This window comes from Siniperca chuatsi, linkage group LG3, assembly GCF_020085105.1.
Source record: "Siniperca chuatsi isolate FFG_IHB_CAS linkage group LG3, ASM2008510v1, whole genome shotgun sequence".
NCBI classification, from domain to species: domain Eukaryota; kingdom Metazoa; phylum Chordata; class Actinopteri; order Centrarchiformes; family Sinipercidae; genus Siniperca; species Siniperca chuatsi.
Genome location: NC_058044.1, coordinates 27,813,490 through 27,837,961, shown reverse-complemented (window position 1 = coordinate 27,837,961; position 24,472 = coordinate 27,813,490). Strand labels below are relative to the sequence as shown.

Here is a 24,472-nt window from a genome sequence, read left to right as displayed (position 1 = left end):
ACAGAAAAAAAATGACCGGATGAAACTGACGTGACTTCCTGAGTCACAACCCTTTTTAGTGTCCTCTGGAAACACTTCCGTTGTCGTTCTGTGGGAAAACCATATCAGATACAAAGTATTATTCGAAGCACCGTATTTTATATGTATTAAAAACATGTCTGGAGAGGACCTTCTTTGTCACAGTCCTCCATGCTCTGGTATACCAGTCGGCCAACCGCCGCCATTTTGGAAGGTGCCGGAGCTTCCGTCACCACGTGAGGAGGAAGCGAGTGAGGAGAGAAGACGGAGCAATCGAGCGGAGCGGCTGAAGCAGGCGAGCCAGGGCCGTCACTCAACTCTACTCGTCTTGACTACCCGGGCTAACTTTAGCTACATGTGCTGAGGTCGAGGGGGAAACTGATCTCAACTGCAACAATGCCGACAGTTACTTTACCGCCGAAAGAGAACGCTCTCTTCAAGAGGATTTTGGTGAGTTGATTGTTTAAGAGCTGCATAGCGATAGCTGGCGTTAATACAGACTACTGACGAGTTTAAAGATTCATCGGCGGCACTTGTGTGTCAGTGTAGCTCTCAGGCTGTTAGCGTTATCTTCAGTTTGTTAGCAAAATGGCATCATTGAATGGGTTAGCTAGCCCGGCCCTGACGTGCGCTGTCACTGTAACGTAAAGTCAAATAGGTTGTTCATGACTTTGTTGTGATTCTGACAAGATTTGTTCATGGTGATTAAAATACAACACTACTAAAACACGTTGGCGCTGGCATAAATAGCCAGACTTAGCTAGTTAGTGGCGATAGGCCCCCACCGCTTGTCAAACACAACAACCAGTAGCTTAACGTTAGGTTCCACGATGGCTAACTCGCTAACCTAGCCAATGTAACGGTCGTGCATGCTGTTAAATTTAGCTTCTTAAGCTACGTTCTTAAATGTTTTGGCATTTGTTTTGTGTTGAATTCTGAATCCATAGCAGGTGTCTTTACTGGAATATAATTGTACGTTTGATTTGTGTCAGACGTGGGCCATGCCAACCTGCTATGCGAGCTCAGCCCACAGCCTGGCCATTTGACGTTAGCCGCTAGCTAATTAGCGTTTGATATCTTGGTTTAGCAGACTTTAGGGAATTGTCAGTTTGAATCTGTCTGTGTGGGACCTCGGCCTGCACAAATTACCATCACCGGTCTTGGTTAGATTAGCCAAACTGGTAGTGCATGTGTGAAAGCGAGAGGAAGTAAGTGAAGGACTGGTGTGATTGTGTCAGCAAATCAGTAGTTGCTTCGGGCCTGCTGTGCTCTGGCCGTTAGCTACCCACCCATCCATCCAAATATTCCTCTCTTCCATGTTTAGGTGCTTGTGTCCCTCCACTGTTTGTATTTTTTATTATTTTTGCTATTTGCTATCTGCACACAGTTTTATGTAGGTCAGAGGAATGGTTGAATATATATGGATAAAGTCTTGTTCTATTCTTTACAGGATGTGACAGTAACTGAACTGCCTATGAACTCAGTGTAGTTTGCATGTTAAAGACATCTTCTTCTTCTTCTGCCATGCTTATTGTTTGTCAGTATGTGTTGTTAGACAGCTCTGCATGGACATCTAGCTGCATACTTTCCAAGAACTGTGTGGAGTTGGTGGGCAGTGACCAGTTTAACGTCACTAACCGGTTCGGATAAACATCATTGTTTTGGAAGGCAGGGTCTCTGCATGCAGTTAGTGGATGTTTATCAGCACATTGACAGAGGGCTGGCATTCAGGCATTGTACATTTGTCAGGAAAAAAAGACCTGTGACCTGCACCTGATCTTGAAAAGTTAGAACTTCTGTTTTTTGCATACCTCAGAGGGGGTATTGCTTTTCCTTGAACTGTTATTGGGCCGCGCTGTTAAATGTGTTGGATTGAAATTGTGTTTTTCTGATCTCACACTTAGCAATTGTAGAATTGACCAAAAAAAAAAACACTTGAATTATGGTAAATTAATATTTTTTGTCTCAGACAATAATGCAGGAAACATGGTACTGCAGGTTCAACAGTCTTCTGGTAGTCTAAATATCTGCATGAGCATCTATGATGAGTAGATGGCTACATAGAGTTTAATGTCACAAACTTTTTTTTAAGTTATACATCGTTGTTCAACACTTGTCTAATAAAGTGAGTTGACCTTTTTAGGTCTTGTTTCTCGTTTTTAGAAGAGGTCTGAAAGCATTACATCTGGTGGAAATTGTTGTTGTGTGAAGGAGAAAGCCTAGAATAAAATTACTGTCATTAACCGTTGTGCAGTACGGACGTGATATGAGATTTGAAACAGTTTTCTCTCTGGCTGTAGTCAGGAATGGACCACACCCCTCTTTATTTTTGCTTTCCCAGACTGAGTGCCCAAATGCATTATTAGAAGTTGGCAGGTCTCCAACTTCTGCATGGCATTGGAGTTGAATAAGTTTCCATTTTGCTCTTTTGAGGTAAGAGAAACACTTTTCCTTACTATTAGGCTAATCTGAAGTTGATCATTAATCTAATTAAAATTTTCATCAATATTTCATTGCAGTCTTGTTCTAACATGAAAAAGTTTCTGCTGTATTTGAATTAGCACTTCACAGTCATGAACACATAAGAAAAAAAACTATTGCTGCTGTGATAACTTTTCAGAATTATAAATATTACATATAAAAATTATAATTGTAAACCACTTTGTGTAGTGTCTCGGCATGTGATATGCCTTCAAACTATTGGATGTAAATCTTTTAAACTGGACTTCCAGGAATTTCATTTAATTTCACTAATACCTGTAGCAACACGCCCACACCAAAGGGGAGACCCTTATGTTTTCTGCTCAGCATGCTGTTGGACAGGTTCAGTAAAGAGGAACTGAGTATTAACTATTGAAATGATTATCCTGGAGTCCAGGACTGTGAGATGTATTATGGGTAGTATTTGGTACATAGAACAATATAGGTGCCAGGACGTTTAGGCTGTCACACAACTATCGTTTAGTATGATTACAAATACTCTTTTTGTGAAATCTTATGAACATGAATGCCCTAATGTCCCTTAGCTGAAAACCCAATTCAGTTTTAAGTTAACTACTTTTGACACCTCGGTACTCAGTGAAAAGTTGTAGTATAACTTTTGCACCATCATCATCTTCAGTTGCCCTTTCCTAATGTGATGGGTTTGCGAGTTGTAACCACAAGAATCTTCCTCGTCACTACCTTCCTTCCAACATGATGCGAATGTGGCATCAGTGCTTTGGAACAAGCTTTGAAATGTTTTCCATAAATTTGACGTTTGCACTCCTCGCAGGGAGCCCTGTAGCTTAGAGCCACCGCTCTGACAGATTCTCTCTGTAACTCAGGGGGCCGAGTTATTTTGGGTGAGGTGGAGAACATGCTGGATAAGCACAGCTGGTGGTGCTAATGTTGCTAAATTTACATTAAATGTACAGTGTGTGTGTGTGTGTGTACTAGCATCTATATACTTGCATAATGCATGTGTGACAAGTTGAACTGATACTTGTCATAGACATTGCTGTGAGCATTGCTTCTTGTTGCCTGTGTCAAGTTGTGTTTTAAAAGTAAATGGGGCGACAATGATGAAGGCATTGGTTTGACCATATAATGGAACTACTGTCTATGACAACTGTCTGAAATGTACTTCTTTGCCATACACCTCCAGTGCAGTGTACTTTTTTTTTTTTTAATCAACAGAAACATATTAACCTGTCTCATTTAAAACTTGCATTATTTTATCTGGATAATCATGAAGGTGAAGCCACATATCTACTCCAAACATTGTGAAATTCACAATGGTTACTCATGGAACTCAGTGTTTTGTTTATTTATTATTAATGACCCATTGCATGGCTGTCATTGCGTTGATTATGGAATGAATCAGGACAACGGATTACTGAGCTGGCCCAAACATAGTACAGTAACAAGTTATCTCTTAATGTGTGTCCAATTACTCTCTGTTAGCCCCTTACACCCCAGAACAGATGGCAGAACTGTTTTGCATCAATATGCACAATTTTGTCACATTGTCCTTTTATACAGTTCAGTTAAAGTACAGTATGTAGGTAAAGCAACACCATCTAACAACTGACACAACATGAGCCTGTTTCGTCTGTCCTCCAGCCCAAAGTCTCTGCTAATGGTGCAGTCCTCCTCATAGTTCAACAGTGAATTGCTTATAATTTCATAACCGACCTTGGCACCCATGTGTGAAGCTGACGTCATCTTTTTTCACCATTAGTGAAGTCAGCAGTAGGACAAGGAAATGCCATCTGCCAGCTTGACTCTTCCTATCGCTCTCCCTCACACAAATACACACACATACGTGCACGCACACACACTATCTCCCCTGACAGTGATCAGCTTAAAAAGAGAGGTGGTGTACTGTTGATTGTGCAACTGAATACCTAAATATAACTTTAGGGCAAAACCTGGTAATTCCTTTAAGGTAGTTTAATTCTTTGTGTCTTTAGTAAAAAGTCTGTTGTGTGCAGAAGGCTGGATAGTTTTTTGGGAATAATTCTGGAGCACATTGTCTGATGATGATCTGTAATAATATCATTGCTGGTGAACTTAAACTGCTGACTTTATTGTTCCTTGTTCTGAGTTTTAATGTAATTTGTAGAATGCTGTAACATACAGGTCCAACTGTGGTTGACATCCCTGCTTCCAGGTACCACCTTGTACTTCATCAGTATCAGTGGCGGCTGGTGACTCCAAAAATTGGGGAGCACAGGTGGAAAACCAACCCACGGCGTCCTGTTATTTTACAGTCTCTACATTCTTATGTTCAATAAAAAAAGATTAGGCAGTAAAACAATGGCTTACAAGATTTCTTAAAAACATCATTTTATTCAATCCTGCTGTTTCCAGCCATACAGACCTAATGCAGAAAGTATTTATCAAGGATGTGAGATGTAACTAGAAGCAGGCCAGTGTTCAATACCTTTTGAAGGAAAGCGTGGTGACTGATGATGACCACTTACTATTTGAATCCAATCTGGCCTGATTTACAATTAGACAAACAAAGCTTAACGCTGCATTATCACAAGTACAGGTTCACCAGGGCATGTTTAAAGCAGTGTGTGGTTTCTATTAAGAGAAATTAAATATGCATATAAGTAAACAGCTGGCAACTATCCCTAGCAAAGTAGATTAAACACACCAGCTCTGTTTCCAGGCTACAAAGGAAATATGAAAGTAATTGTCACAACACCATTGGTAAATACCTGATCCAGAGCAGGTGGCCAATAACATAAGCACTCGCAGATCTAGCAATAATCCAACTGGCAACATCCTCCATGCCATGCAGCCGTGCATCAGTCCGTCTCCCATGCCGGGATCCAGTCCCAGGTGAGCTGAGTGCAGCAGCACGTCGGGCCGCCGCACGCCACTGTAGTCCCGCCGGGGTGCTACAACAAGCTTAACTGTTGCAGTGGCTAACGCAAGTAGCTAGCTAGCTACTGCTCAATTTATTTATTTTGGGGAGGAAATCTCATATCAATTTAATGTACTTCATCAAATCCCAACCAGAGGAGGACAGCAGGAGCCCGTCCTCTGCCCCCACCACCACTTCACACGGAATGCCCCCGCCCTGCAGGTGTTGCTGTTGACGCATTTTAATCAGAATTTCAATAATGGATTTTTTTTTTTCAAAGAAGATAGAAAAAATATTTTGTAAATGATACTGAGATTCGGTAATGGTTTATTTCAACCAATTACTCCTTTTTTGATATTTTGATCTCCCTCTTGCCTTTCAAAAATAGGAGGAGCAACCTCCTCTGCCTCTGTGGACCAGCCTCCTCTGATCAGTATGGATCACAAAAAAGTGAAATAAAGGCATTGTCATAGTGTTACTTCTCAAGTGGATCTTGCTAAGCCGAGCTTGTTGTTCTGAGTCGTAACAGGACTGTGAACTCCACGATGACTGTTAAGCTTCTTCTGTCTCTCTCTCTCTCCACTCTTGTTCTCTTGGCCTAATGTGATTAGTCTCTCCTTCCTTTTGACAGCGATGTTACGAACACAAGCAGTACAGAAATGGGCTCAAGTTCTGCAAACAAATCCTGTCCAACCCCAAGTTTGCAGAGCATGGAGGTAAGCAACAGACATGTGGATGTACGGATGGATAGATGCTTGACAAAGTTCTCCTCTCATGGGCAATATGTACTGTATCTCTTACTGTCTGCTGTACCATTGTCTCCCTCCAGAGACCCTGGCGATGAAGGGCTTGACGCTGAACTGTCTGGGGAAGAAGGAGGAGGCCTACGACCTGGTGAGAAGAGGCCTGCGCAATGACCTCAAGAGCCATGTCTGTATCCTTACTCGTGTCATGGCACACATAGCGTAAAGTTGTCACTTTAGACCTTCAGCTGGTATGTATTTTGTAAAATGGGTGAGTCTCTGTTGCCACAGGACCTTGAGATGCCACACAGTGTGCTGAGGAGCTATCGTCTTTGTGGATTATAGTCAGCACATCCTCTCTCTACTGCTCTCTTTGTGCTTCTCTCTCTATCTCTCTGACTCCCTGCCCAGAGTTAAGTCTGCGCATTTCCAGCAGATAAGTGCTATGTCAGCCTAAAGTCAACATATCTCTGAGCAGACAACACACTGCCATCTTTGCTTCACCAGTCGTTTCTTATCTTGAGTCTGTGGCAAAAATGTGTCTTGCTGATATACAAAAGTGTTTTAAGAGCAGGCTTGACAACAAATCATTTTAATTCATAGTTAGTAATTTCTTTAGGTCCAGTAGATTATTATAAACAAATTATAGGGTACTTAACAACAAAGGCTTGAGTTTCTTCACCTGCAAAAAGCCGCCAAGATTAGAATTTCTAATGCCTGCGAAGATGTCCTGCCATATTTGGTGTGTTGCCTGAGGTGGTGTATGGTACCCACGTATAGCATAGCATACAAACTGTAGTTTTTCTGTCAACAGCGCGTTCGTTGTTGACATAACTCATGGGGAAGGCAAAGTGTTGCCACACTTGTGACTTCATTCAGGGAAGCAGGAGGATTTTCCAGTTCTGTCGTTTCTCCTTCATTCTCTGACTCCGGCAGTGGCCATGCTGTCTCAAAGGTGCAGCTGCAGGGTACTGGTAAGCTACGCTGTGCCGTCTTTGAAGTGTTGAAGTGGTAATTTCTTCGGATGCGCACAAGTATGCGGGGGTGGAGAGAGAAAGAAATAGTGGGAGAATCGTCGATGCTGCTTTTGATTTCGACCTTCAAAATCAAAAACTCATTTCGATCGATTTTCAATTTAGAATCAAAATAGTGACACCCCTATTAACTGATCGATACATTATGGATCAGTCATATCAGTTGTCCACTCTAACCAAGACAGGCTCATTGGGTCCCAGTAACCAAACCATCTCTGTGCACTTCTGTAAACCTTTTTAATAGTAGTTTGATAACATCAGGTTGTATGGAGGAGATTGTTCCTATGTTCCTTAACTCCGTGTGCGTCTCAGGCTGGCATGTATACGGCCTACTGCAGCGCTCGGATAAGAAGTACGATGAGGCCATCAAGTGTTACCGCAATGCACTGAAGTGGGACAAGGACAACCTGCAGATCCTCAGAGACTTGTCCCTGCTGCAGATCCAGATGAGAGACCTGGAGGGCTACAGGGTGAGGACAAACAGGGGAACTATGAGTGGATGGTTTCTATCTTGTTAAATAATTATTCTGAGATACGTTTCGGGTTATCATAATGAAAACCAATTTTAAGTCATTCTGCTCCACTGGGGGTCAGGGCACAGGGTCGGCCATAGAACAGCACGCCCTAGAGTCCACACCCAGAGAAGCAATTTTTCTTTTTAATATAAGAATAAAACAGACTTGAATAATTTGTGGGGAAAGAACTTTCCGGAATACACTCGCTCTGCCTCGTCCAGGATGCAATATGGCACTGATTTGGAGAGGACGGAGCGTATCAGCAGGCAGACATCAGGTTGCAGTCACTCTTCACAATGTAGGACAGCTCTCTTGGGACACAGCCTGGGATTTAGATGCTTATTTCGTGAGAGGTATGAAATGACAAGATGAAAGTCTGGTCGAAAAGGATTAAAAATATGGATGGGAGAGGGAAAGGGAGGGGCTCTGAGTCAGAGTGTATTAGGTGTTTTTATTTTATTTTTTGTTCTCTCTGAGCCAGCCATCAGCAACCTGGTGTTAATACCACAAATCAGCAAAATTGCTCTTCTCCACTCTCAGCTGTCACCTAATTTCCTCCTAGTTTTTCTCCCCAGCGACACAACACATTATGAATCCTTTGGGCCACATATGATAGTTGTCATACAGAAGACACAGGCAGTCTTTTTCACCCTGTTGGTTCTGATGTTAAGCACGACTAAATAAACCTGTGTTCGCATATTTTGTTTTTTTTAGGAGACACGGTACCAGCTATTGCAGCTGCGTCCAGCGCAGCGGGCCTCCTGGATTGGCTACGCCATTGCCTATCACCTCCTCGAGGACTACGAGATGGCTGCAAAGATCATTGAGGAGTTCAGGAAAACACAACAGGTTAGACCATAGATGGACGACATGACAGCTCCCCAAAAGTGAAGCCAAAACATCTCCATCACCCTCGGTGGCTGGCTGCAGTATAGGTCATAAACCCGCCCCCTCCATGTTAGCGAATGGGACATGGGCCAAACTAAAAAACTAAACTGAAAAGTACACGTCAAATACATTTTTCCCCAAAGATGGCTTCTGTCATTATAGGTAGTTCTTATCACGCTGATGTATGTTTAAGTGTTCATTTTTCTGATAAGTTTGTTTCTAATTAGTTATTTGATGCTATAAAAAGGGGTTTCACGGCATGATTGACAGCTGAGCTCTGCTCACGATTGAGACTGCCAGGTGTATGGGCGGGACCTCGATACCGCGGCTCCAGCTCCGATCACTACTGCGCAGACTCTGGCTGCAAATGATGTCACCAGCTCAAGATGGCAGTGGCCGTATCCGGGATATTTAGGCTTCATTTTTGTACCGTGGGAGGAAGTGGAGACGCGTCGTCCATCTTTATATACAGTCTGAGTTAGACCCAATGACAGCTTAGCATTTCTGTTATAATGAAGTCTGTTATTTTTATGAGATGTGGTATGATCAGGACTGAGAAAATGTACCATGAATATGAAGTATTTTGTGTATCGCAGAGGCTGTGCAACACATTGCACTGTAAGATGTAACAGGATTAGTCACATTTCTTGTCATGTAGTAGGTCTCTGACTTGATGTATCTGAGTTATAGTGCTTTGAGGCCAGTCGTTCCTTCCCCTCAGTTTTAAATATGGGTGTTTGTCTTTGTCATCTGTGCATCGGTCACAACTACAATAGATCTCTCTCTGTCACGCTCTCTCTCCCTCGCTCTTGCTTGCTCCTGATAAGACTAGTCTGCTTCCTGTCTTTGTGTCATCTATGAAATACAACAAGCTGGTGTGACTAAGCAACTGCATATATACACGAAGAATGCTGCAGAGTTTCCTGAACTGCATAGACACAGAAGTCCCCAAGCAGCTCAAGTAGATTTTCATTGTTGCTTGTAGAAAATGTTGATTTCTCTAACACCTCTTTGTTTGTCCAGACTTCTCCAGACAAAGTGGACTATGAATACAGCGAGCTGCTGCTGTACCAGAACCAAGTGCTGAGGGAAGCAGGCCTGAACAAGGAGGCCCTGGAGCATCTGTCCAACTATGAGAAGCAGATCTGTGACAAACTGGCTGTGGAGGAGACACGAGGTGAGTCACTGTGCTCCATACTTGCTCTCAATGTCTCACTGAATCCAAAACCTTGGAAATCCTTTGTTAGCCATTGGTGGCTCAACACATCTCAGGAAAATGAAAGGGTAAACGTGTATATACTAGTAAATACTGAGCTGCTATAGTAAACCAACTATAGTAGAAAAGGTTTCAGTCGTAGTCATCTGGACACTGTTTTCAGAATCAAGACGTTTCGGCTCCCATCCAGAAGTCATTCTCAATTGTGAAAAATGGTCTGAGAACTCAGAAATCTAAGCTACTATGTGTTGCTTAAGCCCTGCCCTCAGGTAGGAGTCTTCCTGAGTGTCTGCTGTTTACCCTGCCTAGTTTCGCCTGAAACTGACCTTCTTTGTTTCCATGATGGCCCAGTAATCAGTAATCAGGCCTATTGGTTTCTGGCTGCACCTCCCTCATCACTGTTAAGTACCTGATTAGCATATGATTGGCTTGACCATGGTGTTAATACACTGTGGTAAACGGTTGGCAAATTGAATCTCAGACCAAAATTGCAAACTTGACTCTATGTACTTGACACCGGAGCTCTTCCCTCATGTTTCGATAGGAGAGTTACTGTTGAAGTTGGAGCGTCTGGACGAGGCAACAGAAGTCTACCGCCGTCTGCAGGAGAGGAACCCAGAGAACTGGTCCTATTACCGCGGCTTGGAAAATGCCCTTAAACCAAGTATAACGCATTATCCTTACTATTATAAACACCGTCATCATCATCACTGACGACTGGCTATTAAAATATCCACATTAATTCATTCTTTTTTTCTCTCTCCAGGCAGTGTAGAGGAGAGACACAAGATCTATGAAGACGCCTGGGAGAAGTTTCCCAAAGGACTGGTTCCTCGTCGGCTGCCCCTCACCTTCCTCTCTGGTGTGGCCAATAAATCCTTTCAACTAAAACAGTGACTTCAGTCAACATTTCCATCCATGACGTAGGAATTAAATGAAAAAGCTAGTAGCTGTATTCAGCTTTAATTGTTTGATTGTATTCAACCTATTTGGGTTCCCAGTTGTTGTTGGTTGTTTGTTTGTTTGTTTTGTCCATTTTTATTGTTTTAATCTTTTTTTAAGTTAACCATGTGTTAGAAGTGGAGTAAAGTTTTATGATCTTCTCCATCTCCCCGTATTTCTCTGCAGGGGAGAAGTTCCGAGAGTGTTTGGACAGGTATCTGAGGATCAACTTGAGTAAAGGCTGTCCGCCCCTCTTCACCACCCTCAAATCACTGTACAACGACAAAGAAAAGGTGACGGTACTGTTGCTGGAGATGTCAGATGACTGATCGAAATCTAAATCATAATGACACTGTTAAACCAACTTACATAATGCACTGAAGAAAGAGAGGTCAATCTGAGGGAAAGATTCTAGTGTACTAGATTAAAGTTATTCTGAAGCACTCACTCACAGATGCGTACTTCATTTTGCAGGTGAGGTAATGTACTGTGTCCTCTTTCTCTTTGCAGGTGGCAATAATAGAGGAGTTGGTGGTTGGCTATGAAACCTCATTAAAAAGCTGTAGAATGTTCAACCAGAACGGTGAGGCGAAAATGATAATGAATTTCATGTCTTCTAATCAACTATATTGATGTGCAATATAGTGTTATGGACAGTTTTTAAAGTTGTAATCCTTAATCATTGTAATTCTGATAACACTGGTAACACTGATCCGCTGACAAACAATGCAGAAACTGACACTCATGTTTTGTCGACACATTTTTGATGAACGATTGTCAGTGCTAACGTTGACGGTAAAGGCCGCCCTGTTTCCTGGGTGAATACTTTTAATGTGAAGCAGTAGGAAGTGTTGGGTTTGCATTAGCAGCAACTTAATCCGGCTCTGATGCGTTTGTCTTGGGTGAACAGAAAACAGTGAGGCTGATATCAATAAAACAGTAACACTGAATTACATGCTGCATTGTTTCCTGTGAATCCTTGCGTAGATAGGTAATTTCAATCCAGTGCAGGAATGGCGGACTCCACCACTAGCAATGCAAACTAATAAATAAGAGAGGTAATTCTGTAATAATTACAGAATGTAAAAACATTAAATGGCTATTGCAGAAAGTTGCTAACTTTAAAAAGTATCCAAAATAGGGTTTGATTTCACTAAATTATGAAGGATTATAGCTTTAAAATTTAGTCAACCAAAGTATAAAATTTTTATTCATAACTTACAAGTTTGACTGCTTCAGTCGTTTGTTTACAACTCTGAAGACGTCAACTTACACAATCTCTTTGCACTGTCAGACGACGGTAAGGAGGAGCCACCGACCACGTTGCTCTGGGTGCAGTACTTTCTGGCACAGCACTACGATATGATTGGCCAACAGACACTGTCTCTAGAATACATCAACGCCGCCATTGAGAGTACGCCTACACTCATCGAACTCTTCCTTATCAAAGCCAAGATTTACAAGGTAACATACGCCACGCATTTGTAAGTATGTTTACTGTTATAACTGAGGAGCGTAGTGTTGCTGTGTTGTTGTCATGACTGTTGTATTGACCTTTATCCCCCTGCAGCATGCTGGGAACATCAGAGAGGCTGCTCAGTGGATGGATGAGGCCCAGGCTCTGGACACAGCTGACAGATTCATCAACTCCAAGTGTGCCAAGTACATGCTGAAGGCTGGCATGATCAAGGAGGCCGAGGAAATGTGCTCAAAGTTCACACGGGTGAGAGAAACTGTGTGGTGTGGGTGTGTATACAAGTGCACACTGACTTTTGAAGATGTCAAAACAAAATCATGGTTGTATTTCCTATTGTAAGTCCATTTGCAAAGAACTAGTACAAGCTGGAGATCTCCATTGAGTATCGCTACCCTACAACCATAAAGAACTGAGTTCTTTCTTTGCAAATGATTCACTTCTGGCAGATTCACACAGGATTAACAGCACAGGATGACTTCAATAACACAGCAACTCATTTATAATATATAATGTTTTATTTAGGAGTTAATAATCGTAATGACAAGAGGACCACAAAAAAAGGGATTTAGTGTTCATTTATGTGTAGTAGGGCTGAAACGATTTGAGTAACTCGATTACTAAAATTCATCGAAGCTTCGTTTAAACCAAATAATTACATACAGCGCACTGTGTTTTGCACGGATGATTTTTACTGTCGCTCAAACCGCTTACACTGTGTGTGATCAGAGACGTCTTTGGTGTGATTTGACAGCGCGGATTACAAAGAGGAGGAAGAGAGAAAACAGTGAGGGGTGCAGAGAAGAGGCAGGCCAGAGAAAGTGCCAGAAAGTGTCCATGAAAACTCTGTACAGTGTGTCTATTGTAAAACCGAACTAGCCTACCACAATAGCACGACGTCAATGCTTCAGCATCTCAGCAGAAAGCATCAAATCTATGCATCCAGTCCACAGAGCGGACCGACACAAGGTATATGAAGGCTAGTAAAGAATGTAGGCTACGTAAAGTATGGCAATGTGTAATGGCTAGTTACGTAAATCAATATGGTGGCTTGTTATGGTGTCCCTAAGTTAGCTGGGTTTTGCTCAAGATATTAAGCACAGAAAATAAAATGCTGCAGTCAATTTGAGAAAGCCTGAGCTTCATTCATGTTATGATAGTCACAGTTCCTGTCCACTCGTTTTTTGCCTTCTACAAATGCCACAAAGACTACAGTAAAGGCTTACGTTATGCCTGAGCTGCAGTTAGGTTGAAACTTGTAGTTCTGAAACTTAAGTATATTTTTTAAAGCAAAAGGTGTTTGTTTTTGTATTTCAAAACATGTTTTCTTTAAAACCCAGAATGTAATATGTCACTTAAATGCACTAAATGGGTTTTGTTTTGACAAATAATATTGTTTTGACATATAATATTATATGCAATTTAAGCAATAACATTTTTTTATTTTTCTAAAAAAAAAATTAAACCAAGTAGTTGTTAATTTTGAGAGACCTGTCTTATTTTGTCTTTTGCATATTTTACTATTGCTCTTTAATAAAGCAAAAGTATTTCTTATCTGATTAATCGATGGAATAATCGGTAAAGTACTCGATTACTAAAATAATCGATAGCTGCAGCCCTAATGTGTAGTGTGCATTTGAAGTTGTTTGATGAACGTAACTGGTTTATTGTGTGGTTTGTTTATGCGTGTGAGAGCAGGAAGTGGAGGCTGAGATGAGTAAGCTAAAACACAAAACCAAGTGAATAATAATAATAAAATATAGTACCATAAAACCCATTTCACTTATAAGACACATGTCCACTAAACTATATATATTCACGATGTAAATACATTCGATATGCTTTCTTAGTGTTTAAATTAGTGTTGACAAATGTGCATCAAAATGTTAAGATGAAATGCTGTTTTGTGGTTCTGCTCTATTACAAACTAAATTTTTGTTTTCTTTTTAAAATTGTAATTTATTTTATTGTAACATAGTTTTAGGTATAGATGCGTAAATACTTAATTCGGTTGTGAAAATTGTGATATGCAACAAAAACCTGTATCTCAAACTAAAGGATCTTTCATGTTCTCCTAAAAAATCCTGTCTAATTATGACAACACGGATTCCTTGTTGCTGTTGAAATTTGCAGCCATGTCTGCAAATACTAAACAAGCCTGGACATGAGTGTCAACATAAGTCTAGACATGAGATATAGAAGAAATAAAAGAACAGATTCGCAATAACACTAAATGACATTCTCACAATTTGTTTGTAGGAGACAAATTTGTTTGCAGCAGTTGACATGATAATTAGGCACGTCCCTGTTTTGTCATTTACTTTGCTCATGCATGGCTATGTTATTGTATTTATTTTTTGCTTTGTCTTTGTCCAGGAGGGAGCATCAGCAGTGGAGAACCTTAACGAGATGCAGTGTATGTGGTTCCAGACGGAGTGTGCACTCGCCTACAAGGCCATGAACAAGTTTGGGGAGGCCCTCAAGAAGTGCCATGAGATTGAAAGGGTGAGCCCTTGTTATCGGGGATTATATTTTGTGTTTTATTACATGCCATGTTTGCATGAAACTCCTTAGCTACCCACATTAAGTTATGTTTCATGTATGGGTTTAACATCTTCCTTCCTTTCTCTCCTCACTCTCATCAGCATTTTGTGGAGATCACAGACGACCAGTTTGATTTCCACACTTACTGCATGAGGAAGATGACACTACGCTCCTATGTGGACCTACTGAAGCTGGAGGACGTGCTCCGGATGCATCCCTTCTACTACAAGGCAGCCATAACGGCCATCCAGATCTACCTGAGCCTCCACGACAATCCCCTGGCTGATGACAGCAAGGAGCTGCAGGCCGACACTGGTGAGGGGCAGAGAGTGAGGATGTGTGTCTGTGTACCGAGAGAAACTCGGGGAGTCCCATTTGCACTACTGAGTTCCGAAAATATTTTAAATGCTGTCTTGGACAAAGAAAGAGGAAATCGGTACATTTTGTCCATCATTAACATCCCGCTCTTTTCACTGCTCCCCTCTCTAGCTAACCTCTCGGACAAAGAGCTGAAGAAGCTGAGGAACAAGCAGCGGAGAGCCCAGAAGAAGGCCCAGCTGGAAGAGGAGAAGAAGAACGCAGAGAAGGAGAAGCAGCTTAAGAACCAGAAGAAGAAGAAGGAGGATGATGACGAGGAGATCGGAGGGCCCAAGGAGGAGCTTATTCCTGACAAGCTGGTCAAGGTTAGAAAGAGAGATATGGAGAATCAGAATCATAAAAACTTTGTCCGTTGCAGCGTGATGAAAATTTGTCTCTGACGTGGTTCACACAGGTACACGTAGAATAGCAATCGATAAAGTGAGCAGAATCAGTTAAACTGATGTTGACTTTTGTGTCCCTTCTGTGTCACTTCCTGCTTACAGGTAGAAAATCCACTGGAAGAAGCCGTCAAGTTCCTGATGCCTCTCAAACACCTGGTCAAGGACAAAATAGACACACAGCTACTGGCCTTTGAGATCTACTTCAGGAAAGGTTGGCAAGCCTGCTCATTTAAATTATACTTCACTGACATTTCTTTAGTTTTTACTGTATTGATACTCTGTCCCTTACCTTTCATTTCTGCTTCACACAGATTTAAAATCAACCTTCTCTTTTCAGAAAAATACCTGTTGATGCTCCAATCCGTGAAGAGAGCGTTGGCCATTGACCCAGACCACCCATGGTTACACCAGTGTCTAGTACGCTTCTTTAAAGGAGGTACGAAAGAGGGTTCCTTATTAATACCACAATGCCACAGCTGTTAAATACACCATATGTAGCAAATCTTTTCTTACTTCCCACCACATCCTCTTGCCCTTTTTCCTACTACTTCATCTTGTTTTCTGCATTGCTCACATCTCTCCATCATCCTCCCTTCTTTCAGTCTCAGAGAGCAAGGAGCTGCCAGAGGTGGTCAGGACGGTACTGAAGCAGGAGATCACCCGGCTGTTTGGAGACAGCAACGCTAAGAGCTTCAACCAGGCCTTCCTTACCAAGCACTCAAACTCCATACCACACAGACTGGCTGGTAGGCCTCTCTCTAATTTAGTTAGTGAGGTTAACATTATACTGACAACTTTTCATTTTTTATAGTGGTTTTAGCAGTGTCCTCATGGTGGGTTTTTCAAGCAGTCAATTTTTCCCATTTTTCATTAAACTCCCGACTGTTGAATTCTCAAAACATGTGAGCTTCTATTCACTATTTCACACAGGGCCATGTAGGTTTGAATTTTGTTTTCCCTTAATAATAACAACCTTCATTTAAAAACTGCATTTTGTGTTTACTTGTGTTATCTTTGACTAATATTTAAATTTGTTTGATGATCTGAAACATTTAGGTGTGACAAACATGCAAAAAAAAAAAAAAGAAATCAGGAAGGGGGCAAACACTTTTTCACACCACTGTATATTGTACCAGTCATCTTTGGATATTTCCATCTTGAGTTCTGTTTCCTATTTATCTCTAATATACAGGGTTGAGCTTCCTCTGCCCATCAACAAACCTTCAAACCTACACCACTGAAATCACTCTACCAACACTCTGCTTGTATGCATTACACTGTCACAATTACTCTGTTTGGTCCACACAAGAAATTTGGTTTTCTCTTACTTTCAGATACCTAAAAACAGTCTTAGTTCTCCAAGTCAAATTCCTCCTCAAGTTTTAAGAGCTTTTGTTTTTGTGCCTGTCACAAATGCACACACTTTCCTTCAAACTCACGAGCGCTCCTCTCCCTCTCCTGCAGCTGCTAAGATGATGGTGTATCTGGACTCATCGACTGAAACGAAGGCAGCGGAGTTGGCCACTGCACTAGATGAGTCACTTGACAACAGAACCATACAGGTATGCAGTCAGGGAATTACGCAATGTGATTACTACCTAATACATACTATCAGTGGTAGTAATAATACATTGATACCACAGTGGAAATACTTTTGTCAATGTAGTCCGTTTAATGCTGAAAAAATGCAAACCTTATTAATATGGTACACTGAGAGTATAGCCCATATTTCACCTCTCACTGACTGTAAATTGTATACGGCTCTTTTGATGGATCAGTAGTAATTAAGTTGAACTTCCCCTAAATGTGGAGAGCTTCGATTAAAATTTTCTTCATCCGTTTTCTTTCCCCATCAGATCTGCACAGAGGCCCTGGAGTGTCTTCGGAGCGGCATCCTGGGCGACTGTAAGGAGCGTGCGGAGTCGTACCGCGCCGAGTGTCACAAGCTTTACCCCTACACGTTAGCTTTCACACCCCCTGGATACGAGGAGAACACCAAGATCGCCAACGGAGATGTTTCCACGGAAACTGAGGAGCTAGCCAATGAGATGTGAGCGCAACAGAACCACAGCGGATGAGAAGAGGAATTGGGCTGAGCACGGAGCCTTGTGGTACGCCTAGCAGCCATTTTGTAGAGCCAGACATGGGAAGCGAAAATGGGTGTTTCGTTCTTTGGCTCAACTTAATCGGGTCTGACCTGGCATGGCTTGGCTCTCTCCCACATGGTGAAAATCAGGACTGTGTGTGTGTGTGTGTGTGTGTGTGTGTGTGTTGAGAGTATGTGCGGTTGTGTGTATTTGTGGGAAAGAGGGGGAAGAGGAAGATAACAGAATGGCCATTTTACTTTTTTAATAGAGCTGACAACCATGCTGAATATGAAAATAAACAATAGTTATTGGCAAACTGTTGGGAGAGACTGTGACGGACTGTCGGTTTCCACTGGGATGATCAATAACGGTGACAGAAACCACTCGAGTTTGACTCGGTGCTGCTCCGACACGCCCATCGCATACTGTGTTCCCCTTATTTTAAAAAGCTAATTTAAATGAAAATAGGACACTGTCACTGGGGGACGGGAGACCGAGCTGAGTGGATCTGATCTGTGACAGATCTGTAGGAAGCTGAGCAGGAAGAGTTACTGAGGAGCCGAAGTAGACACCGAGGACATCCAGCGGCCACAGATGTATCTGTATCTGCTGTAACACTCCAGTAAACCGCTGATCTACATGTGGCAGTGCAGTGGAGTGTGTGAGGAAGGCCCGATCTCTGCGGGGGCACAGCGCAAAGAAAGTCTCCTCACGTGAACATTTTTTGGGTCAGACTGTGCTTCCTTCACTGTTCCTGGTTAAACTTGGGAATATGTAATCCTCTGTCTGTTATTATGGAGCACCTTGTAGCACAGATTAAAAACTGTATTGTGTATTGTGCTCCATTTCAAATACACTGCTACTCTTAACGTTTTTACATAGTTCTGAGAGAGTTGGATAGATCTAAGCAATACCATAGATACCTTCCTGTCCATAATGGATCAATGAAAGTCTTATTATTGATGATAATCATTTCTAGATCTGGCTGAAGTAATTACACTGAGCCTGGTGGCAGAGTCCCCTGTGTTGTTGCTTTTGTCACTGTTACAAATGGTTTTATCTGCATATACACAGGGACTCTAACAGTCAAAGTGGTGACGAGTACATTCATACATGTACTGTACATCTACTTCAGAGGGCTCTTCTCTGCTTATAAAAATGGCTCTTCTAAAGGTCAGAGTTCAGCATCCAGACCCGTTGCCCGAGGTGACAGAGGTGAAAATGTTCCAAGGCAAGTAAACTTATGAGCACCTGGAATTTGTTTGACTTTTTCTGTTTCTCCCCTTTTTTCCAATAATCCCTTTTCTTCCCCTTTTTCCTCTAATTTGTGTTCTAATGTGAAAGATGAAATCTGAGATGGCGATGTATGATATCTCTGGATTTTTGTATTAAAACCAAACGAAAGAAAGCAATTGACTTATTTGCGTTTGTATGTGTAGACATGTTAACGTCACTGAGCTGCTAGTGTGTTCCTAGTTACTGTTTCAGGGTCAGACAGGGAGAGCTGGCACGGATCAGGTCAGACTCCAGTCCTCAGATGTAAAATACATAAGTTTGTCAGGTAAAATTAGGATTTTGTATTTTTAACCAACTCCAAGCCAAAGTTAATTGTCTTTGAAATTCTTATACATATTTTAGAATGAAGTCAAAGGAGAGTTTTGTAATGGAGGCCTCCACAGAACTAGTTTAGCACTTTTTAGACCTTTTTTTTTTTTTTTAGATCAGTAATTAAAAAAACTGGTGGCTGGATCTATGGATCAGTGTTACAGCAGATGTCCTTGTTTCGCTGCTCAGGCAGCATGTGGTATGAACATGAAGTATACTTAAGAAACTAGAGATTTTGATTAAATCTGGGTAATAATGCGTCGAGAGGAAAACTGATCCTCTGCTGCCCTGAAATTCATATATTTTGAGCTGTATAAGAGGAACCGTTGTTTCACATCATTTAGTGATTGCAGTACCGGCCCTTATCAAGACAGGGGTACTGAATCTACAATGCAATAAAGTATACAATTTAGCTTCCTGCTGAGGTGCAGTCAGCTACATCAGTCCTGGACTCACGTTCGATTTTTGGGTCTTCTGTGTGTAAAATGTCACCACTTTACCATACGAAATGCTGACTATTTAGGCCCTCGTATGGGTAGAGATCTTTAAATTCTCTGAAGACAAAGTTGTGGTCGCCACTGATGTGTCCATTCAAACTGAGGAGCATCAACTGCTCTCAGACTCAAATATGATCTCTCTCATTGATTTGATTATCAATAGTCTCCACCCTATAAGCCAGTGTTGTCAGGAGGTTGGCACCACCACAGCACAGGAAGACACAGCGCTGCTGTTGAGCCAAACGTGGTTTGTACCAAAAGTATGATTGGAAATGACGCCTTACAGGAGAGCAGTCCCTGTAGGGGCCAGAGGGACAGCAGGAGACAGAGGTACTGAACCACAGAACCACAGAAGAAGACAGAAATATGACTGCAAAGTAAATCTACCAGTAGGGAGCAGCAGCATGTTCCTCTGACAGGGCAGCTGAGGGATGGGGGGACATGATTCAGCATGTAGGCTGGGCTAGATGGGACATTTCTGTTCCATAATCATGAAAGTGTTTCTGTATCTAGCAACTAACAGGTAGAATAATAGAAAAGAGAAAATAAACAGAAAGGCAGGTAGCTCCTATCTGTGCTGCTGCCTTCTCAGGCATCAATGAAAGAATTAACAGGTTGAGGGACTTGTAACAAACGCACATCGTGTGCATCTTGCCTAGAAATGAAGGCCATATGCTGAGGTCTGCTCGTCATTTGATCAACTCTCGCTCTCCACCCTCAGACTCCAGTCATCCCCACGCTGCCAAATGAAACGCAGACAGGGAAACGTCAGAGGCTCCCTCTGTCTCCATTCAGGCTGCTCAACGCCGTGGAGAGTTTTCAGTGCACTAAGCCACCAAAAGAAAGTGTGTTTTTTCAGAGTTCCTAGGGCCTGCTATATTTTTGTTCAGACCCGGTGAAGCTGCATCTTTAGAAGCCTTTCTTGGAGACAACGGTTGACGCCGTTTTTGCGCTTTCTTTTCCAGTGAATTCACTGTGAACGACGGGTAAATGGAGTCATCTCTCGAGTTTTCCAACTCTTTGGGCAGCGTGTCCTCACTGCTCAGTCGCTGTCGGACCTTTAAAGTCCTGGTGATAGGAGACTCCGGGGTGGGGAAGACCTGCCTCACACACCGACTCTGCGCCGGAGAGTTCCCCAGCAGAGTGGAGGCCACCATCGGGGTGGACTTCCGCGAGAGACTGCTGGATATCGATGGAGAGAAAATTAAGGTAACTGGTGAAGTTTATGCATCACTTACAAACAAAAGAATGAAGCAGGCTGTAGTGCCAAATGGCCACGTTTACGCACGGTGGTGGTTCTTTTGTTTTAGATGTTTTATTAAACTGACTGCTGATACAGTTGTCCACGAAATATTGGCTCTTTTAGGTTTAATGTTAATCACTTGTATTTTTCATAGGCCCAATTCAACTTAAGACTCAGCCTGGACAAACAAAACAAAAACCTCTGAACCACCAGGGACTCCATGTGTAAAAGAGGACATAATAGTCCTCTAAATATTCTTAGAGGCTCTTTCAATAATGTCCCACTCTGCAGTGTGGCTCTGCTGAATTAATTGTCCCAGACTGAATGACTGAGAATTCTCTGGATGGCAGACAAACAGCAGAGCTGCTTGTGTTTGCAGAACTAATGCAGCCTGTAAATCACCTACATGCTCGATTTTAGTGGCATGTTACAGCAACAGCCTCATCTGATGCAGCTCACATTTTGAATCCCGCAGTTGTGATGTGTGAAGTTTAATTTGAACCCCATCGTGTAAACACAATAAGGGACTCTGCTTATTTGATGATTCTATATTAAAACTGTGGGTGGTTTTTGCTGTTTCCTGAGTGTTTTGAAATGACCACATGACAGAGGAAGTGTCTGCCAGTGGTGACTGATTTGTTCAGAACTTCAGGGTTGAGGAGATCTCAAGCTTTGTTTCCAGTACGTTACATCGATAAGGCAACTGGGCAGTTCTGTGTATCTTTTGTTCACAGTGAATGTATAATGTAAGAAACATCTCAGGTTCCTAAAATGTAAGTTTTTTTTTTTTTTTTTTAATGCACAGTAATGTATCATTTTACCAGAGCTGTGTCAAGACTTGTTTTGGCCTTGCCCCAGAAGCCTAAGTCCTTGAGACCCAGTATTTCAGGTCTTTGAAGGCTGACAATTACCATGACTCAGCATCGGAAGATTTTCCTTTCAAATGTTTTCTCAGTGTTTTGTACAAAGCGGAGACCTAATAATCAAATATCTGAGGTGTGTGGCCGTGCAAGGCCTGCTTTTTTTGTGTTTGTGTTATTGTCATTGTGTTATGTTTGTGATATGTCGCAGGTGATATTGTTGGGTCACAAATGGGTCGATTGATTTAACCTGACGGTTAGAACTTGATGTAATTTATTCAAGGAAACTATGAGAAAGCCCAGAGCAGAGGTCTGACTTTCTAATGATCAGCTCCTTTATTCCTTTTCTTTGTTCGCTCTCAGTGATGACTCATTGCGTGTCTCTGTGCATGTGTGTGTGTGTGTTTCTGCCTGGTTTGGGGTATTTCAACACATGATTTCTTTTCGCCTCCGTGCCTTCCTTCTGATTCATTTCCTTTTTCTCGTGTTTTTGTCTCTACCACCACCTCCTCCACCTTGTCCTTTCGTTTCCCCCCCCTCACCACCAGCTCCAGCTGTGGGACACAGCAGGACAGGAGCGTTTCCGTAAGTCCATGGTGCAACACTACTATCGTAACGTCCACGCTGTGCTCTTCATATATGATGTCACCTGCCCTGCCAGCTTCGGCAGCCTGTCTGCCTGGATAGAAGAGTGCAGGCAGAACTCCCTCGGACAGGAAATCCCCAGGTAGCTGCATCAGCTCTCTGTACTGTATTGCTACTCACTAAAAGGACAGGAGTCTTTGATTTAATCATATCCAAAATATATTACTTTCTTTGTGTAACTCTTAATATCATCTTCCTTCATTTGTGCCTTTCCGCTGCCTATTCTCCTCCCAGGTTCCTGGTGGGTAACAAGAGTGACCTCCGTGACCCCTGCAGGACTGACGGCCAGGTGGGCCAGGAGCTGGCGATGAGCTTCGCCAAAGCCCACGGCATGATGTTTTTTGAGACGTCCGCCAAGAACCCGCCAAACAAATGCGCGAGCGGCCGACGGGGTGATGGGGAGGTGCCGTATCAGCAGGATAAGGTGGAGGACATCGTTGTTGCTGTTGGTGCCAAACTGAAGAGACAGAAGAAACCTACAGCAGCGAACGCCCCGCCGTACAGCGGGTCCTTTAAAGTCCCGAACAAGAAAAGACCGGAGAAAGAGCTGTGGACCTGCTGCTGAGAGAGAGAACTGTTGGCCTTTTCAGATGGAAGAATATGACTTTTTAGCTGTTTAGGAGTGTGTGTGTGTGTGTGTGTGTGTGTGCGTGTTTGTTTGTGTGTGAGTAAGGAAGTGACTATATTGTGCACAATTTTCATTTTTGACCAAAGACGGACTTCAAAAATGCTAAACTTTTGCATTTGAAATACAGTTGCTTTTCCTCCCACACACGACTTTAATATTTATACTCTTAAAGATGTCCTACTTGGAAATGTTGTGTATATTTGTGATCTTCTCGTTTTACAATAGCTGCAAAATAAAAGACTGTGAATGTAAACATTATTTGGTGTAGGCTCTGATCCAAGTGACCTTTTAGTGCAGTGACGGTGTTTATTTTCAGCATGTGTGGTCTCACTGGGAACTAACGGTGGCTGAATCACCCCACAGCATCTGAACACTATCCAGCATCGGACAACTCAAAACAGTTCTGTGAATGCAGAGTTGGTGGCGTGACGGTTGAAAATACTGTGCATTAGCAGTGTAGCTCTATAGCTATTAAATTTGGGTTTAATTACCTTGAAAGACAAACTTTGGCTTACATGAGGCGTCTCTGTTCAGACTCTTCCATATTATTTAGTGCCAAGTCGGATAAACTGGAGTTTACAGAAAAACCAGGTCGTAATTCAAGTCATAATTACAACTTGAATGTTGACATAAATGTCAGAAACTGGAAATTACACTAACTCCAATATGATATGAACGTGGCAAGAGTGTACACGGTTTGCATGATCTTTACGCAGTGGACCACAATTTGACGTGGATCATGTGGACATCACCATGATGTCACGATGGAAAAGGGGCTTTAAAGTCCCTATGTGTAGAAATAGTAAATTTCTGACTTTGGTGCCCCCAGTGGTGGTCCATCAAAACACACACTCTTCCCTAGCACACCATGCTTTATTCACCAATTGTTTGCGGCCGGCTAACTTCCAGTTTAGCACTTCCTGGGGGCTTGACCCGGAGGCTACCAAGCCACCAGGAAGTGCATCAGGCTTTGAAGCCAATTTGACATAGAAGCCAAACCATGGAATTACAAATTCAGGGTTCGTCATGCGATGCACACTGGCCCCACAAGACCTTTTCCCATAGACTTACATTGTGAAAGAAGTGGCTGTAAAACGGTGGATACAGCTTTTTGAGCATCACAACCCCGGCGAAATGACTCGTTTCACTATCCGAATGAGATCCATTCGGTCCAGTAACATTTGGAAAGTCTAGAAGAGCCACACCATTAAATCATTTTATCCCCATTGACATTAGCGGAGGGCTAAACCGGAAGTTAGGCGGCTCGCACAGCCCCGAGCCTGCCGAGGGAGGCGGGGTTAAAGGAAATGCTAGTGTGCTTGCGCCAGTGGGGCCACACAATGCGGAAGCTATAGGAAGATCCGGGTCATTTTATACCGGGAAGTCAAACTTTTTTGGCTTCATGCGCCACTG

General features: G+C 42.4%; 2 protein-coding genes across 2 annotated transcripts; both read left to right on the top strand.

Moving 5' to 3' along the window:
• Window positions 1-197: 197 nt before the first annotated feature.
• naa15b (N-alpha-acetyltransferase 15, NatA auxiliary subunit b) lies at window positions 198-18,989 on the top strand. The gene is made up of 20 exons (XM_044190055.1): window positions 198-468; window positions 6,009-6,093; window positions 6,207-6,311; window positions 7,467-7,624; window positions 8,384-8,518; window positions 9,581-9,734; window positions 10,318-10,437; window positions 10,540-10,635; window positions 10,902-11,008; window positions 11,226-11,298; window positions 12,010-12,179; window positions 12,286-12,438; window positions 14,566-14,694; window positions 14,835-15,048; window positions 15,223-15,416; window positions 15,597-15,705; window positions 15,832-15,930; window positions 16,097-16,240; window positions 16,959-17,056; window positions 17,351-18,989. Exons 1-20 carry the CDS (start codon window positions 415-417, stop codon window positions 17,546-17,548), a joined length of 2,595 nt encoding a protein of 864 aa, XP_044045990.1. The 5' UTR covers window positions 198-414; the 3' UTR covers window positions 17,549-18,989.
• A 1,074-nt stretch (window positions 18,990-20,063) lies between these two features.
• LOC122873403 (ras-related protein Rab-33B-like) lies at window positions 20,064-23,317 on the top strand. The gene is made up of 4 exons (XM_044190056.1): window positions 20,064-20,528; window positions 20,649-20,892; window positions 22,335-22,513; window positions 22,666-23,317. Exons 2-4 carry the CDS (start codon window positions 20,674-20,676, stop codon window positions 22,994-22,996), a joined length of 729 nt encoding a protein of 242 aa, XP_044045991.1. The 5' UTR covers window positions 20,064-20,528; window positions 20,649-20,673; the 3' UTR covers window positions 22,997-23,317.
• Window positions 23,318-24,472: the final 1,155 nt, after the last annotated feature.

What these genes read in the sequence shown, in the direction of transcription:
- naa15b (XM_044190055.1), top strand. Translation starts at nt 415, where the DNA reads ATGCCGACAGTTACTTTACCGCCGAAAGAGAACGCTCTCTTCAAGAGG. An exon ending in GGAGCTGCAGGCCGACACTG is followed by an intron (nt 15,049 to 15,222) that starts GTGAGGGGCAGA and finishes TCCCCTCTCTAG; the next exon opens with CTAACCTCTCGGACAAAGAG. An exon ending in CATACCACACAGACTGGCTG is followed by an intron (nt 16,241 to 16,958) that starts GTAGGCCTCTCT and finishes CCTCTCCTGCAG; the next exon opens with CTGCTAAGATGATGGTGTAT.
- LOC122873403 (XM_044190056.1), top strand. Translation starts at nt 20,674, where the DNA reads ATGGAGTCATCTCTCGAGTTTTCCAACTCTTTGGGCAGCGTGTCCTCA. An exon ending in TCGATGGAGAGAAAATTAAG is followed by an intron (nt 20,893 to 22,334) that starts GTAACTGGTGAA and finishes CCTCACCACCAG; the next exon opens with CTCCAGCTGTGGGACACAGC. An exon ending in CTCGGACAGGAAATCCCCAG is followed by an intron (nt 22,514 to 22,665) that starts GTAGCTGCATCA and finishes TTCTCCTCCCAG; the next exon opens with GTTCCTGGTGGGTAACAAGA.